This window comes from Erythrolamprus reginae, chromosome 7, assembly GCF_031021105.1.
Source record: "Erythrolamprus reginae isolate rEryReg1 chromosome 7, rEryReg1.hap1, whole genome shotgun sequence".
NCBI classification, from domain to species: Eukaryota; Metazoa; Chordata; class Lepidosauria; order Squamata; family Dipsadidae; genus Erythrolamprus; species Erythrolamprus reginae.
Genome location: NC_091956.1, coordinates 4,863,444 through 4,878,489, shown reverse-complemented (window position 1 = coordinate 4,878,489; position 15,046 = coordinate 4,863,444). Strand labels below are relative to the sequence as shown.

Here is a 15,046-nt window from a genome sequence, read left to right as displayed (position 1 = left end):
AAGAAGAAGAGAAGCAAAAGGAGGAGGGGGAAAGGGAATGAAGGGGGAGAAGAAGAGGGAGAGGGAGAGGAGGGAGGAGGAGGAAGAGGAGAAGGAGAAGAAGGAGAATGAGAAGAAGGAAGAAGGAGAAGGAGAAGGAGAAGAAGGAAGAAGAAGAAGGAAGAAGAAGGAAGAAGGAGAAGGAGAAGAAGGAGGGAGAAGGGTGAAGGGAGATGGAGAAGAAGGAGAAGGAGAAGGAGAAGGAGAAGGAGAAGGAGAAGAAGAAGAAGAAGAAGAAGAAGAAGAAGAAGAAGAAGAAGAAGAAGAAGAAGAAGAAGAAGAAGAAGAAGAAGAAGAAGAAGAAGAAGGTGGGGCCTTTGTCTCATGGCCAAAGCAACTGGGTTTTCAAGTGCTTGGAAAAGACTGGAGTGGGAGACAACATGAAACACATTTTCAAAAGCCAACCGGCTGGTTGGAAGTGCAGCTGGTGAGCAAATCAAGCCAGTTAAAACATCAGAAGAGGGACAGTCCCTCTCGCCATGACAATCCATAACATTGATGTTTGCGCTGTCAATAATTCTGAATAAATCATGCAACGGGCAGGAGACGTCCCAGGGCCCAATTAAGGTTTCCCACCTCCCGCCGGTGAAAAGGCTGAAACGACAAGCAAAGCCCCCATCGCAGACTGAGTTATTCCTCCACCACATCCACATAATTTTAGCGATAGATTCAATTTTCTCCAAGCGCAGGTTGTACAGATGTCACATTGTAAGCTCAACCAGCATATGTAGAAATAAAAAACACACACACAAAAGTAGGCTGTTAGCCAAATACCCTAGAGTAGAATATGAAACGGAACAGAACAGAAACAGAACAGAATAGAATAAAATAGAAAATATGGAATGGAATGGAATAGAATAGAATAGAATAGAATAGAATATGAAATGTAATGTAATGTAATGTAGTGTAATGTTATGGAATAGAATAGAATAGAATAGAATATGTAATGGAATGGAATAGAATAGAATAGAATAGAATAGGTAATGGAATAGAATAGAATATGGAATGGAATAGAATAGGTAATGGAATAGAATAGAATAGAATATGTAATGGAATAGAATAGAATATGTAATGGAATGGATTAGAATAGAATAGAATATGTAATGGAATAGAATAGAATATGTAATGGAATAGAATAGAATAGAATAGGTAATGTAATAGAATAGAATAGAATATGTAATGTAATGTAATGTAATAGAATGGAATAGAATAGAATAGAATAGAATAGAATATGTAATGGAACAGAATAGAATAGAATAGAATATGTAATGGAATAGAATAGAATATGTAATGGAATGGAATGGAATGGAATGTGATTGAATAGAATAGAATATGGAATGGAATGGAATAGAATAGAATGGAACAGAACATGGAATACAATGGAATAGAAGAGAAGAGAAGAGAATATGAAATGGAAGGGAAGAGAAGGTGGAGTGGAGTGGAATAGAAAAGAAAATAGAGTATAGAATAGAATAGAACACAACACAACACAACACAACAGAATATGGAATGGAACGGAACATAGGAAAATCCAACTTACCTCCACCAACTTGTTGGCATGTTCACGGAACACTTGGGCATATTCTTTCACTTCTTTCTCGTTGCCGCTCTTCGCGGCTTCGATGAGAACCAGCAGTGGGACGTTGGTCTCCAGGAACGAGTCGGATATGTGATCCATCACGGCTTTCCGCAACTGTGGAAAAGGAAACGCAGGGGGAAAAAATTAGAAGGTCGGTTCCACTATATCTGGTATGTTTTTTTTTAATTTTTTCTGCACCTGAAAACATACATAACACATATCATCATAATCAATCATATCTGTAAATACACTCATACACTAATATCTAATGGTGTATATATAGATAAAAACATATTGCATAGCAAATTGTAAATCCCACAACTAAATTATATCTAATTTTAAAAGACCAACCTTAATCTAAAAGAAAAAAAGAAAAAAATAAGAATAATACACCTAAATATATAAAAAAACAAAAAATGTAAATACATTTTCTACAATTTCTAAAAATCCGCATTCATAAATCTTAACTCCTTTCAATCTGTATTATATCATTTACCCATTACTGCCACCGTTTCTCTTTTTGACATCCAGGTTTTTGCTGACTTATCGCTCATACTTTTGCATTACAGTGTTCCCTCGATTTTTGCAAGGCATGCGTTCCGAGACCGCCCGCGAAAGTTGAATTTCCGCGAAGTAGAGATGCGGAAGTAAATACACTATTTTTGGCTGTGAACAGTATCACAAGCCTTCCCTCAACATTTTAAACCCCTAAATTGCAATTTTCCATTCCCTTAGCAACCATTTAGATTATTACTCACCATGTTTATTTATTAAAGTTTATTTAAAAAAATATTTATTAAAGGCAGACGAAAGTTTGGCGAATTTCATATGTCGTCATCGGGCGGGAAAAACCGTGGTATAGGGAAAAAACCCGCAAAGTATTTTTTAATTAATATTTTTGAAAAACCGTGGTATAGACATTTCGCGAAGTTCAAACCCGCGAAAATCGAGGGAACACTGTACTTTCAAATGTGCTTGCTAAATTTATCTATTTTTATTTTCAATCCATTCCTAAAATTTCCTCCAGGTTTTATAGAACTCCCAATCTTCTGTATCTTTAATTTTTATTCATTTCAGCACAGTCCATAATCTGCACACTGTATCTGGAGCTTACAACCAGCCAGCTTTATTAATTTAACTCAAAGAACTAACTCTACGGCTATATTATAACTACTTTTGACTCTTTACTTGGTACAGGTAATCCTCGACTTATAGCTGCAATTGAACCCATCTGCCAAGGACCGTCCAGATAGCGAGTTAAGTAGCTGGCCGCCACTGGTCGTAAGTGTGAAAAACGGTCATACGACATTTTTTTAGGGCGGTTAGAGTTTTGACCTGTCACTAAACAAACTGTTGTAAGTCTTTTTATTATTATTGTTATTATTATTATTATTATTATTATTATTATTATTATTATTATTTGTTTCAATTACATTATAAGACTCACACAACATAAACTAAGTGTTTGTGTGAATTGTGCCCACCACCAGACAAACATTCATACCCCACCACCACGAACTGTTGTAAGTCAAGAACTGCCTGTATTGATTCATTTTCCCGAGAAAAAGAAATAAGAATCTAAGACTACGACAAAATACTCTTAAAGCCACAATAAAAGTACTTCTGGGCAGTCAAGGAAAGCAGAATTCTTTATTCCGAAAAACATCTTTCTCTCTTTCCTTTTTTAAAAGAAAACCTCATTCATTGAATTCAATTCAGTTTTGTTCAGTCAGGATAAATTACTCAGGTAAAGTAGACGAAGCACTTAACAGACACCGACGGTAAACATATTTTGCTGCAGAGAGTCTCGATTAGCAGAGAAAACCTGAATTATCCTCAAGACCTGTGTTTGCAAAATATTATTCGTTAGACTATTGTGAATGACGCATTGTGTTAGTCAAGATATGAAATACGAACTGAATAATCAAATTATCACAGATAATCCCCACTCGGTTAAAGACCTTGGTATACTAACAACAAAAGATTTAAGTGCCAAAGCCCACTGCAACAATATAGCCAAGAAGGCTTCAAGAGTTGTAAACCTAATCCTACGTAGCTTCTGCTCTGGCAATCTCACACTACTTACCAGGGCTTACAAAATGTTTGCCAGACCCATCCTCGAATACAGCTCATCTGTCTGGAACCCATATCGCATCTCAGACATTAACACCCTTGAAAATGTCCAGAGATACTTCACCAGAAGAGCCCTTTACTCCTCCACTCGAAACAGAACACCCTATGAGACTAGACTTTCAATCCTGGGCCTAGAAAATTTGGAACTAAGACGCCTTAAACAAGATCTAAGTATTGCCCACAAGATCATATGCTGCAATGTCCTGCCTGTCGGCGACTACTTCAGCTTCAACCACAACAACACAAGAGCACACAACAGATTTTTAAACTTAATATTAACCGCTCCAAACTTGACTGTAAAAAATATGACTTCAGTAATCGAGTTGTCGAAGCATGGAACTCATTACCGGACTCCATAGTGTCATCCCCAAACCCCCAACACTTTACCCTTAGATTATCTACGGTTAACCTATCCAGATTCCTAAGAGGTCAGTAAGGGGCGAGTACAAGTGCACTAGAGTGCCTTCCGTCCCCTTTCCTATTGCTCTCCTATATCTCCTATACCTTTCTTCTATTCCTATTTCTCTTCTTCTATTCTTTCATTGATATGTTCTATTCCTATACCTTCTTTTCTATTCTTTCTTAGATATATTTTACTATGAGTATCTCCTCTATAACCTTCGTCATGTATTTTACTATGTGTATATAGATATATACCCACTAAAACCCTCATTGTGTATTGGACAAAATAAATAAAATAAATAAATAAATAAATAAATAAAGATCTTCCTACCCCAAATCCTTTCGAAGGACTCGATGGATGGATAGAACTGTTCAATCCAGTCTAAACAACGGGCTGATGGTGAGACCCGCCGTAGACTACCCAAATTTATAAAATTAACAATTGCAGCAGCTGCTTGTGGAAAGTGGCAAGCATTTTCAGGATAAGAAAGGTGACATTTTAAAGCTAGGTATTACATCATCATCATCATCATCATCATCATCATCATCATTATTACTATTATTATTATTAATTTCCAACAATACAACACAGCAAACGAGATCACTATGCTGGATTTCATATTTCATCACCAGTCGGGCGCTTCCCAAGCAGTTAGGACTGCGTGATGTAGCGGCAAATTATGTTTGCCAATCCCAGTAAAGTGGCCTTTTGCAATTGACAGGTGGAGATTTTGTCAATTCCGATGGTTTTCAAACGTCCGCTGAGATCCTTTGGCACTGCGCCCAGCATGCCAAGTACCACTGGGACCACTTTCACTGGCTTATGCCAGAGTCGTTGCAGCTCGATTTTTAGATCTTTGTATTTCACTAATTTCTCTAGCTGCTTCTCCTCAATTCTGCTGTCTCCCGGGATTGCGATGTCGATGAGCCATACTTTCTTTTTCTCCATGATCACAATGTCTGGTGTGTTATGCTTCAGAATTCGGTCAGTCGGAAGTCGGAAGTCCCACAGTAGTTTTGCTTGCTCATTTTCGACCACTTTTTCGGGCTTATGATCCCACCAGTTCTTTGCCACTGGTAGATGGTAGTTCTGGCACAAGTTCCAGTGCATCATCTGTGCCACAGCATCATGTCTATGCTTGTAGTCAGTCTGTGCGATCTTTTTGCAGCAGCTGAGTATGTGATCGATTGTTTCATCTGTTTCTTTACAGAGTCTGCACTTTGGATCGTCTGTTGATTGTTCAATTCTGGCTTTGACAGCATTTGTTCTAATGGCCTGTTCTTGTGCCGCCAGTATTAGTCCTTCTGTCTCCTTTTTGAGTGTTCCACTTGTAAGCCATGACCAGGTCTTCTCTTTATCCACTTTGCCTTCAATCTTCTCCAAGAACTGGCCATGCAATGCTTTGTTCTGCCAACTGTCCATACGACATTGAGTTACATTTTTTCTGTACTGGTCCTTAGTTGGCTTCACCTTGAGAAGCTTCCTATTGTTGACCTCCATCAACGCTGACTCTTTGCTCCCCTTCACGTAGTCAGCTAATGCATGCTTCTCTTCTTCTACTGTCTGCTTCACTTGCGAAAGTCCTCTGCCGCCTATTTTCCTTGGTAAATACAGCCTGTCAACGTCACTGCGGGGGTGTAGTGCATGATGGATCGTCATATTATTATTATTGTTGTTGTTGTTGTTGTTGTTATTGTTATTATTTCAACTTCTATGCCTCCCAATCCCGAAGGACTCAGGGCGGCTTACAACAATATGAAAATAAAAACACAATAAAAACGAAGTCAAATAATGAAAATATAAAACTGTAAACCCCAATTAAAAACCCCCATTCAATGTCTTAAAATCAGTTGCCTAAAATGTGCGGGTCGCAAAATGTTGTTGAGTGGCCTGCATGCAGGAGATATTGTCGGGCACACATTGCTGGCATGAGAAAGCAGCATGTAAGAAAATGTGAGAACAATATTAAATTACCAGTGGAGAGCAGCCAAGTGGGCTCTCTGCAGCTGAAAGGGACTCGTCAAACAATATTGATAACGAAAGGGGATTTATGAAAGATTTAAGAATTGTTTTAAACGGCTGAAGGCACCTGCACTTAGCCAAGCTAAGCATTAGTATTAATCAAGCTCTGGGCCAGACTGCGTTCCAGGGAGCAATAGGACTTGCCAGCGAGGAGATGCAGGAACAAAGGGAGTAAAAGAGAGAGAAAGAGAGAAAAGAGAAAAGGAAAGAGAGAAAGGGGAGAAGAAAGAGAGAGGGAGCGAAAGGAAGAAATAGAAAGAAAGAGTGGGGCAGGAAGAAAGAAAGAGAAAGATTGAGAAAGAGGGAGAAAGAGAAGGTAAAAGAGCAGGAGAAGGAAAAAGAAAGAAAGGGAAAGAATAAAAATAAATAAATAAATAATAGGAAGGAAGGAAAGAGAGAGAGAGAGAGAGAGAAAACATAATAGAAAGGAAGGAAAGAAATAAGAGGGAGGAGAGAAAGAGAAGAGGAGAGGGAAAGAGCAAGAAAGAGCAAGGGAGAGCGAGAAAGAGATGGTGAAAGAGCAGGAAGCGGGGAAATAAAGTAAGAGAAAGAAAGAAAGAGAAAGAAAGAAAGAGAAAGAAAGAAAGAGAGAGAGAAAGAAAGAAAGAGAGAAAGAGAGAGAGAGAGAGAAAGAAAGAGAGAGAGAGAAAGAGAGAGAGAGAAAGAGAGAATGAAAGAGAGAGATAGAAAGAGGGAGAGAGAGAGAAAGAAAGAGAGAGAAAGAGAGAGAAAGAAAGAGAGAGAGAAAGAAAGAAAGAAAATGAGAGGGAGGAGAGAAAGAGGAGAAAGTCCCTGGAGAGGGGTGGCATGCAAGTCTAATTAATAATGATGATGGTGATGGTGATGACGATGATTATGATGACGATGATGATGAGAAATAGAGGGAGAGGGAGAATGAGAAGGTGAAAAAGCAGGAGAGTGAGAAAGAAGGGAAGAGAAGAAAGAAAGAAAGAAAGAAAGAAAGAAAGGGAAAGAATGAGAAAGGGAGAGGGAGGAGGAGAAAGAGAAGAGGGAAAAGGGTTAGAAAGTGGAAGAAAGAGAAAGCGAAGGAGAAAGAAAGAAACAGAAAGAGGGAGAGGAAGGGAAGGGAGAAAGAGAAAAAAATGAGAGTGTGAGGGAGAGAAAGAGAAAGAGAGAGAAAGAAAAGGAGAGGAGAGAGAGAAAGATTTGTAGCGACAATTTTGGGTGGCCTTGTTTTGCTTTTCACCCAGTGATATTCTTGAAAATGCCTCGGAAGCTCCCACCCCAGAGCTCAGCAACATGGACAACTGTAGCTTGCTCCATCTACCATGTGGCTTCTAGCTGCAATTCAAGATGCTGGTTATCACCTCTCAAGCCCTTTTGTGGTGGAAGGCCTGGCTAAGGGCTACTTTGTCTCCTATGATGTTGTAGAAGCCATGGAGATGGCCTTGAAGGAAATACTTCGGCATGAGGTTTGTTTTCTTGCAAATGTTTCATCACCCAAATTAGCATTGACGATGTGACCTCATTCCAAATCCTGAGCTACAAATATTCTCATTTATTGCATTTCCCTGTCCTGACCTCAGGCCTGGAAGTGGTAGCCCCAAGTATTTGGAGAGCATGCATGGTTGCAGGAATTGGTTGATAATTATTTGACCCCCTATGACCATCATTAAGTGTTGTACCACATGATTTTTGACAAAACTATATTTTCTTTTATGTACACTGAGAGCATATGCACCAAGACAAATTCCTTGTGTGTCCAATCACACTTGGCCAATAAAGAATTCTATTCTATTCTATTCTATTCTATTCTATTCTATTCTATTCTACTCTACTCTACTCTACTCTACTCTATTCATTCTATTCTATTCTATTCTACTCTATTCATTCTATTCTATTCTACTCTACTCTAGTCTATTTTACTCTACTCTACCCTACTCTATTCTAATCTTAAACAAGATCTAAGTATTGCCCACGAGATCATATGCTGCAACGTCCTGCCTGTCGGCGACTACTTCAGCTTCAACCACAACAACACAAGAGCACACAACAGATTTAAACTTAATATTAACCGCTCCAAACTTGACTGTAAAAAATATGACTTCAGTAACCGTGTTGTCGAAGCGTGGAACTCATTACCGGACTCCATAGTGTCATCCCCAAACCCCCAACACTTTACCCTTAGATTATCTACGGTTGACCTATCCAAATTCCTAAGAGGTCAGTAATGGGCGAGTACAAGTGCACTAGAGTGCCTTCCGTCCCCTGTCCTATTGCTCTCCTATATCTCCTATACCCTTCTTCTATTCCTATATCTCTTCTTCTATTCTTTCATTGATATGTTCTATTACTATATCTTCTTTTCTATTCTTTCTTGGATATATTTTACTATGAGTATCTCCTCTATAACCTTCATCATGTATTTTACTATGTGTATATAGATATATACCCACTAAACCCCTCATTGTGTATTGGACAAAATAAATAAATAAATAAATAAATAAATAAAATAATCAATTACTTTAATCTTATTAAATGTACTCCTGTAGAGTTTGGGCAACTGGCATCCACAATTGTTGTGTTAAGAAATGTCACTTAAAGAGAGAGAGAGAGAGAGAGAGAGAGAGAGAGAGAGAGAGAGAGAGAGAGAGAGCAACAAATTTGGTGTTGGTGAACTCTTGAGAAAAGCATGGACGGCTAATAAAAAGAGACAAATGGATTACTGAACAAGCCCATCTGGAATTCTCACTCCAGGCAGAAATGGCCAAATAATCAAAACAATTTTCTTCTGGACATCGTAAACAGAGTCCTAAGCCATGTGGAGACTATGAGGCTCCGATGCTGGGAAAGATGGAATGAAACAGACATGGACAACTGACAACAAGAATTTTAACAGAATTGGAAGGGACCTTTAGGTCATCTAGTCCAACCCCCTGCTCAAGCAGGAGATCCTACACCATTTCTGAGAAATGATGGTCCAATCTCTTCTTGAAAGTCTCAAGTGATGAAGTTCCCGCAACTTCCGAAGGCAACAATTTCCCCATGCCTGACGGCAAAGGTGGGTTTTAAGGAGTTTGCGAAAGGCAAGGAGGGTGGGGGCAGTCCTGATCTCCGGTGCGAGTTGATTCCAGAGGGTCAGGGCCGCCACAGAGAAGGCTCTTCCCCTGGGTCCCGCCAGACGACATTGTTTCATCGACGGAACCTGGAGAAGGCCGACTCTGTGGGACCTAATCCGTCGCTGGGATCCGTGCGGCAGAAGGCGGTCCCGGAGATGAAGATGTTAAATTGTTTTTAGAGGTTTTAATATTATTTGTAGGTTTTATTTCTGGTTGTGAGCCGCCTAGAGTCCCTAGGCAGTTGGACGGCATAGAAATTGAATGAATGAATGAATGGAACCTCTTAGATGAGACATATTTTTAAGAGATGGGTGGGTGAGAAATAAAAGAGAGTCCAGCTGCCTTTTGGGGGGGGGGGGGTGTCACCTTTTTTGGAATAGCCATGACCTGGATGATTGAAACTCTCCACTGATAATTTGATGACGCATAATTAATTCATAACCAATATCATCTGCAAAGAAGCCGGAACTTGTGGACGTGGGAAAAATATCATATGCTGTGTATATATGAGGAGCAAAATTGCAGCATGTCTGATGAAAAACACATTCTTTGTTCCTTTTAAAGCACTTTAGCCTGTGAAAAACACACTCTTATCGTAGGGACAACAACACCAGGAAGCTGGGAAAAGGAGAACATGAGTAATTTGAGCTGAAACGAAGGGGGGGGGGGATAAAACCCACCCACCACTTTTCTGATGGAGAAAATGGAAGAACTTTCCCTGGGTGGCTCATCTGATTCATCCACGTCTTCTACACGTGCTGTGGGCCCTACGTGACTTACGTGTTCGTAACAGATTTGCTGTGTAGGGAGCATTATCCGTTCCGGTTTGAAAACATGAGAGTTGAGCCCACACTCTTAAGCACTGATTCTGCACGGAACAGGAGCGTTTGCTCAAAAAAAGAGAGAAAATAACAGAAGGTTCATGGAAACCAGATTAAAATCCCATCAATGCCAGCTGACGGGAGCCCTTCCCTCTTCTCTGAAACAGAAGCTGGGAATCTTGAAGCCTTCTGGAGCCTGGAATCAGGCTGCTGACGTATTGATCAGAAAACAGATTGAACCACAACAACACAAGAGCACGCAACAGATTCAAACTTAATACGAACCGCTCCAAACTTGACTTTAAAAAATATGATTTCAACAATCGAGTTATCGAAGCGTGGAACTCATTGCCGGACTCAATTGTGTCAACCCCTAACCCCCAACATTTCTCCCTTAGACTCTCCACGATTGACCTCTCCAGGTTCCTAAGAGGCCAGTAAGGGGCGTACATAAGTGCACTGGTGTGCCTTTCATCCCCTGTCCAATTGTCTTTCCTTTCTTTCACCTACCTTATATATTCTCTTCCTTTCATATATTTATTTATTTATTTATTCGATTTTTATGCCGCCCTTCTCCTTAGACTCAGCACGGCTTACAACATGTTAGCAATAGCACTTCTTAACAGAGCCAGCATATTGCCCCCACAATCCAGGTCCTCTAAGTTCACTTTACCCTTATATATATTACTACATGTCTATTTTTCTTCCTATGTATTGTGTATTGGACAAATGAATAAATGAATAAATAAATAAATAATTTTTTTTTTAGCAGTACGAGGTGGAGGTTTGGGGTTGTTTGTTTTATTTTATTTATTCATTTGTCCAATACACAATACATATGGAAGAGAATAGACATGAAGTAATATATATATAAAGATAATATGTAAAAATAGAGGAGAAAATATATGAAAGGAAGAAAATATATATGATATATGGGATAAAGGAAAGACAATTGGACAGGGGACGAAAGGCACACTAGTGCACTTATGTACGCCCCTTACTGACCTCTTAGGAACCTGGAGAGGTCAATCGTGGATAGTCTAAGGGAGAAATGTTGGGGGTTAGGGGTTGACACTATTGAGTCCGGTAATGAGTTCCATGCTTCAACAACTCGATTGTTAAAGTCATATTTTTTACAGTCAAGTTTGAAGCGGTTAACATTAAGTTTGAATCTGTTGTGTGTTCTTGTGTTGTTTATTTATTTATTTATTGGATTTGTATGCCGCCCCTCTCCAGAGACTCGGGGCGGCTAACAGCGACAATAAAACAGTGTACAATAGTAATTTGGTATTGATGATTAAAAATCAATTAATATAAAAACCAAACAAACATGTTGCGATTGAAGCTGAAGTAGTCATTGATAGGTAGAACGTTGCAGCATATGATCTTGTGGGGAATACTTAAATCATGTTTTAGGCGCCATAATTCTAAGCTTTCTAGACCCAGGATTGTTAGTCTATTTTTGTAGTGTATTCTGTTTCGAGTGGAGGAGTGAAGGGCTCTTCTGGTGAAATATCTTTGGACGTTTTCAAGGGTGTTGATGTCCGAGATGTGGTATGGGTTCCAGACGGGTGAGCTGTATTCAAGGATGGGTCTGGCAAAAGTTTTGTAGGCTCTTGTGAGTAGTGTGAGATTGCCGGAGCAGAAGCTACGTAGGGTCAGGTTAACAACTCTAGAAGCCTTTTTGGCGATATTGTTGCAGTGGGCTTTAGCAGTTAGGTCATTTGATATTAGTATTCCAAGGTCTTTTACTGAGTGGGAGTTGGCTGTGAGAATTTGTTTATTCAGTTTATATATGAAGTTTGGATTCTTTTTGCCGATGTGGAGGGTAGAGCATTTGTTGGTTGATATTTGAAGTTGCCAGGTGTTAGACCAATCTGAAACAAAGTCCAGGTCTTTTTGGAGAGTAAATGTGTTGTCAGGGTTGTTGAAAAGTCAGCAAAAAGAACACAGTTGCTAGCGATATGATCGCGGAGGTCGTTGATGTAGAGAATGAAAAGAGTAGGACCTAGTAGGCTGCCCTGGGGAACACCACTTTTGACAGGGACGGGGGTGGAAATGGCGCTTCCAATTTTGACAACTTGTTGCCTGTTTGACAGGAATGCAGTACAAACTTTTCTAGATAAGAACCGGGTGTTCAAGATTTTTTTTTTTGCCTCTTCTCAAGAACCATTTTCCACTTACAAACCCAAGCCTCCAAAACTGTAACCGGAAAAGGCAGGGAGAAGCCTACGGGGGGCCTCTCTAGGAATCTCCTGAGAGGAAACAGGGCCGGAAAGGCAGGGAGAAGCCTCCGTGGGGCCTCTCTAGGAATCTCCTGGGAGGAAACAGGGCCAGAAAAGGCAGGGAGAAGCCTCCAGGGGGCCTCTCTAGGAATCTCCTGGGAGGAAGCAGGGCCTCCACCCTCCCTGTGGTTTCCCCAATCGTACACATTAATTGCTTTTACATTGATTCCTATGGGGAAAAATGCTTCTTCTTACAAAGTTTTCTACTTAAGAACCTGGTCACGGAATGAATTAAATTAGTAAGTAGTGGTACCACTGTATGTATAGATGGATGTGAATATTGACCCTCTTTAAGTTCAAGTCTTTATGAATGCATTGAGCGCATCGGTTTCAGCCCTGCGTCGGCTAAGCAGAATCCAGATTCCAATTTGTTGCTTATTTATTAACATCGCTTTGGTGGGACTTAAACCTTGAGTCATTTGTTTCCACAAAGGTCAATGAGGAGATTAGCAGAGGGAAAATAGCTGATTGTTTACTGGTTCCGTAAAATCAGATTATCAAAGGCTGGGACTTTAAATAACACATATTTATTACAGCTAAGTAAACCGAATCGCCCGTTATCTTCTTACGTCCATCAAATCGAAGAAAGCTTTTGATAATTTACCCAGAGTAATTTTAATATTTTTCCAGGGAACTGCTCCATTTCCTCCAGGTTTTGAAAAAGTGCAAAAGTTGGGCTGAAACTCTACGTTAAGAAAGCTAAGATCATGGCATCCAGCCTTCTCAATTCCTGAGAAATAGATGGGGAACAAATGGTGGTAGTGATAGATTTTTATTTTCCTGGGCTCCAAGATCACCGCAGTTGGGTAGTGCAGCCAAGAAATTAAAAGATGCTTGCTCCTGGGGAGGAAACCCACGGCAAAGCTAGATAGCATGCTAAAAAGCAGAGATATCACTTACTTACTTACTTACTTACTTACTTACTTACTTACTTACTTACTTACTTACTTACTTACTTACTTACTTACTTACTTACTTATTTATTATTGGATTTGTATGCCGCCCCTCTCCGGAGATTCGGGGCGTCTAACAGCAATAATAAGACAGCGTACAATAATAACCCAATACTAAAAACGATTAAAAACCCATTAATATAAAAACCAACATACAGACATACCATGCATAAAATTGTAAAGGCCTAGGGGGGAAGAGTTTCTCAATTCCCCCATGTCTGGCGGCAAAGGTGGGTTTTAAGTAGCTTACGAAAGGCAAGGAGGGTGGGGGCAATTCTAATCTCTGGGGGGAGTTGGTTCCAGAGGGCCGGGGCCGCCACAGAGAAGGCTCTTCCCCTGGGTCCCGCCAAGCGACATTGTTTAGTTGACGAGACCCGGAGAAGACCCACTCTGTGGGACCTAACTGGTCGCTGGGATTCGTGCAGCAGAAGGCGGTCCCTGAGATAATCTGGTCCGGTGCCATGAAGGGCTTTATAGGTCATAACCAACACTTTGAATTGTGACTGGAAACTGATCGGCAACCAATGCAGACTGCGGAGTGTTGGTGTAACCAACTTTGCCAACAAAAGTGCATATAGTCAAGGCTATGATTTTCCCAGTTGCACAAGAAAAAGCTTCCTCTTTTGAGACTAATGGTTAAACCACTACAAAACAGGAAAAAATGTTTTTACGTGTGAAAAGTGGAAACACTTTTCAACACTTTCCGCAATGAATTTTTGGTGAAGATCTTGCAGAGGTGAATAAATTAACTTATTTCACTAGAGAAAAGACAAAAAATTACATTTATGGCTGATAGGAAATCCCTTATAGACTTTTTGTAGGAGACAGAAAAAAAATGCATTTATGTCTTGTGGTTTCAGTGATAGAAGGAAAAAAAACCCCAACAGCCAGATAATAGACAAACACGCACTTTCTTTTTATAACCGTAGAGTAAATTTCCACATTGTGTAAACATATTTGCATTCGCTGTAAAGGAAATTGAAAACTTCTACACTTCTATGTTTATTTTTATTTTTTTCACGTACTTCTCTTTTGTTTGTTCACTTTATTCTGTAATAATTTGCAGTAGGCTTTGAGTCCCTTTTAAACTTTTAATAAAATTTATATATATAAAAAAGAAGGGCTGTTCATAAGCTAACTGTCTTTTAATAACAGAAAGACAAATTTCAACGAGAGACTAAATCCAAATTTTGGCAGAGATGGGAGGACAAGATCTTTAGATCCAGTTGGAGTGATAAAACTTAGCACAGAGAGCTCCATGGAATCTAAAAGACCAAATACATACACCAGAACAGAAAAATGATGATGATGATGATGATGATGATGATGATGATGATAATAATAATAAGAAGAAGAACAACAACAACAACAAGAACAACAACAAACAACAATTATCAGCGGCAAAGAACTGGTGGGATCATAAGCCCGAAAAAGTGGTCAAAAATGAGCAAGCAAAACTACTGTGGGACTTCCGACTTCCGACTGACCGAATTCTGAAGCATAACACACCAGACATTGTGATCGTGGAGAAAAAGAAAGTATGGACCATCGACATCGCAATCCCAGGAGACAGCAGAATTGAGGGGAAGCAGCTAGAGAAATTAGTGAAATATGAAGATCTAAAAATCAAGCTGCAACGACTCTGGCATAAAGAAAGAAGGAAGGAAGGAAGGAAGGAAGGATAGAAGGAAGAAAGGAAGGATGGAAGGAAGGATGGAAGGAAGGAAGAAA

General features: G+C 39.8%; 1 protein-coding gene across 4 annotated transcripts in view; it reads right to left on the bottom strand.

The window, feature by feature from the left end:
• Positions 1-15,046, bottom strand: part of CTNNA2 (catenin alpha 2) — a 361,600-nt gene that overhangs the window by 159,663 nt on the left and 186,891 nt on the right. For all 4 annotated transcript variants that reach the window (XM_070756873.1, XM_070756876.1, XM_070756875.1 and 1 more), the window contains exon 3: positions 1,580-1,732. In XM_070756873.1, coding sequence (XP_070612974.1) covers positions 1,580-1,732 — 153 coding nt within the window. The remainder of the gene's footprint in view (positions 1-1,579; positions 1,733-15,046) is intronic.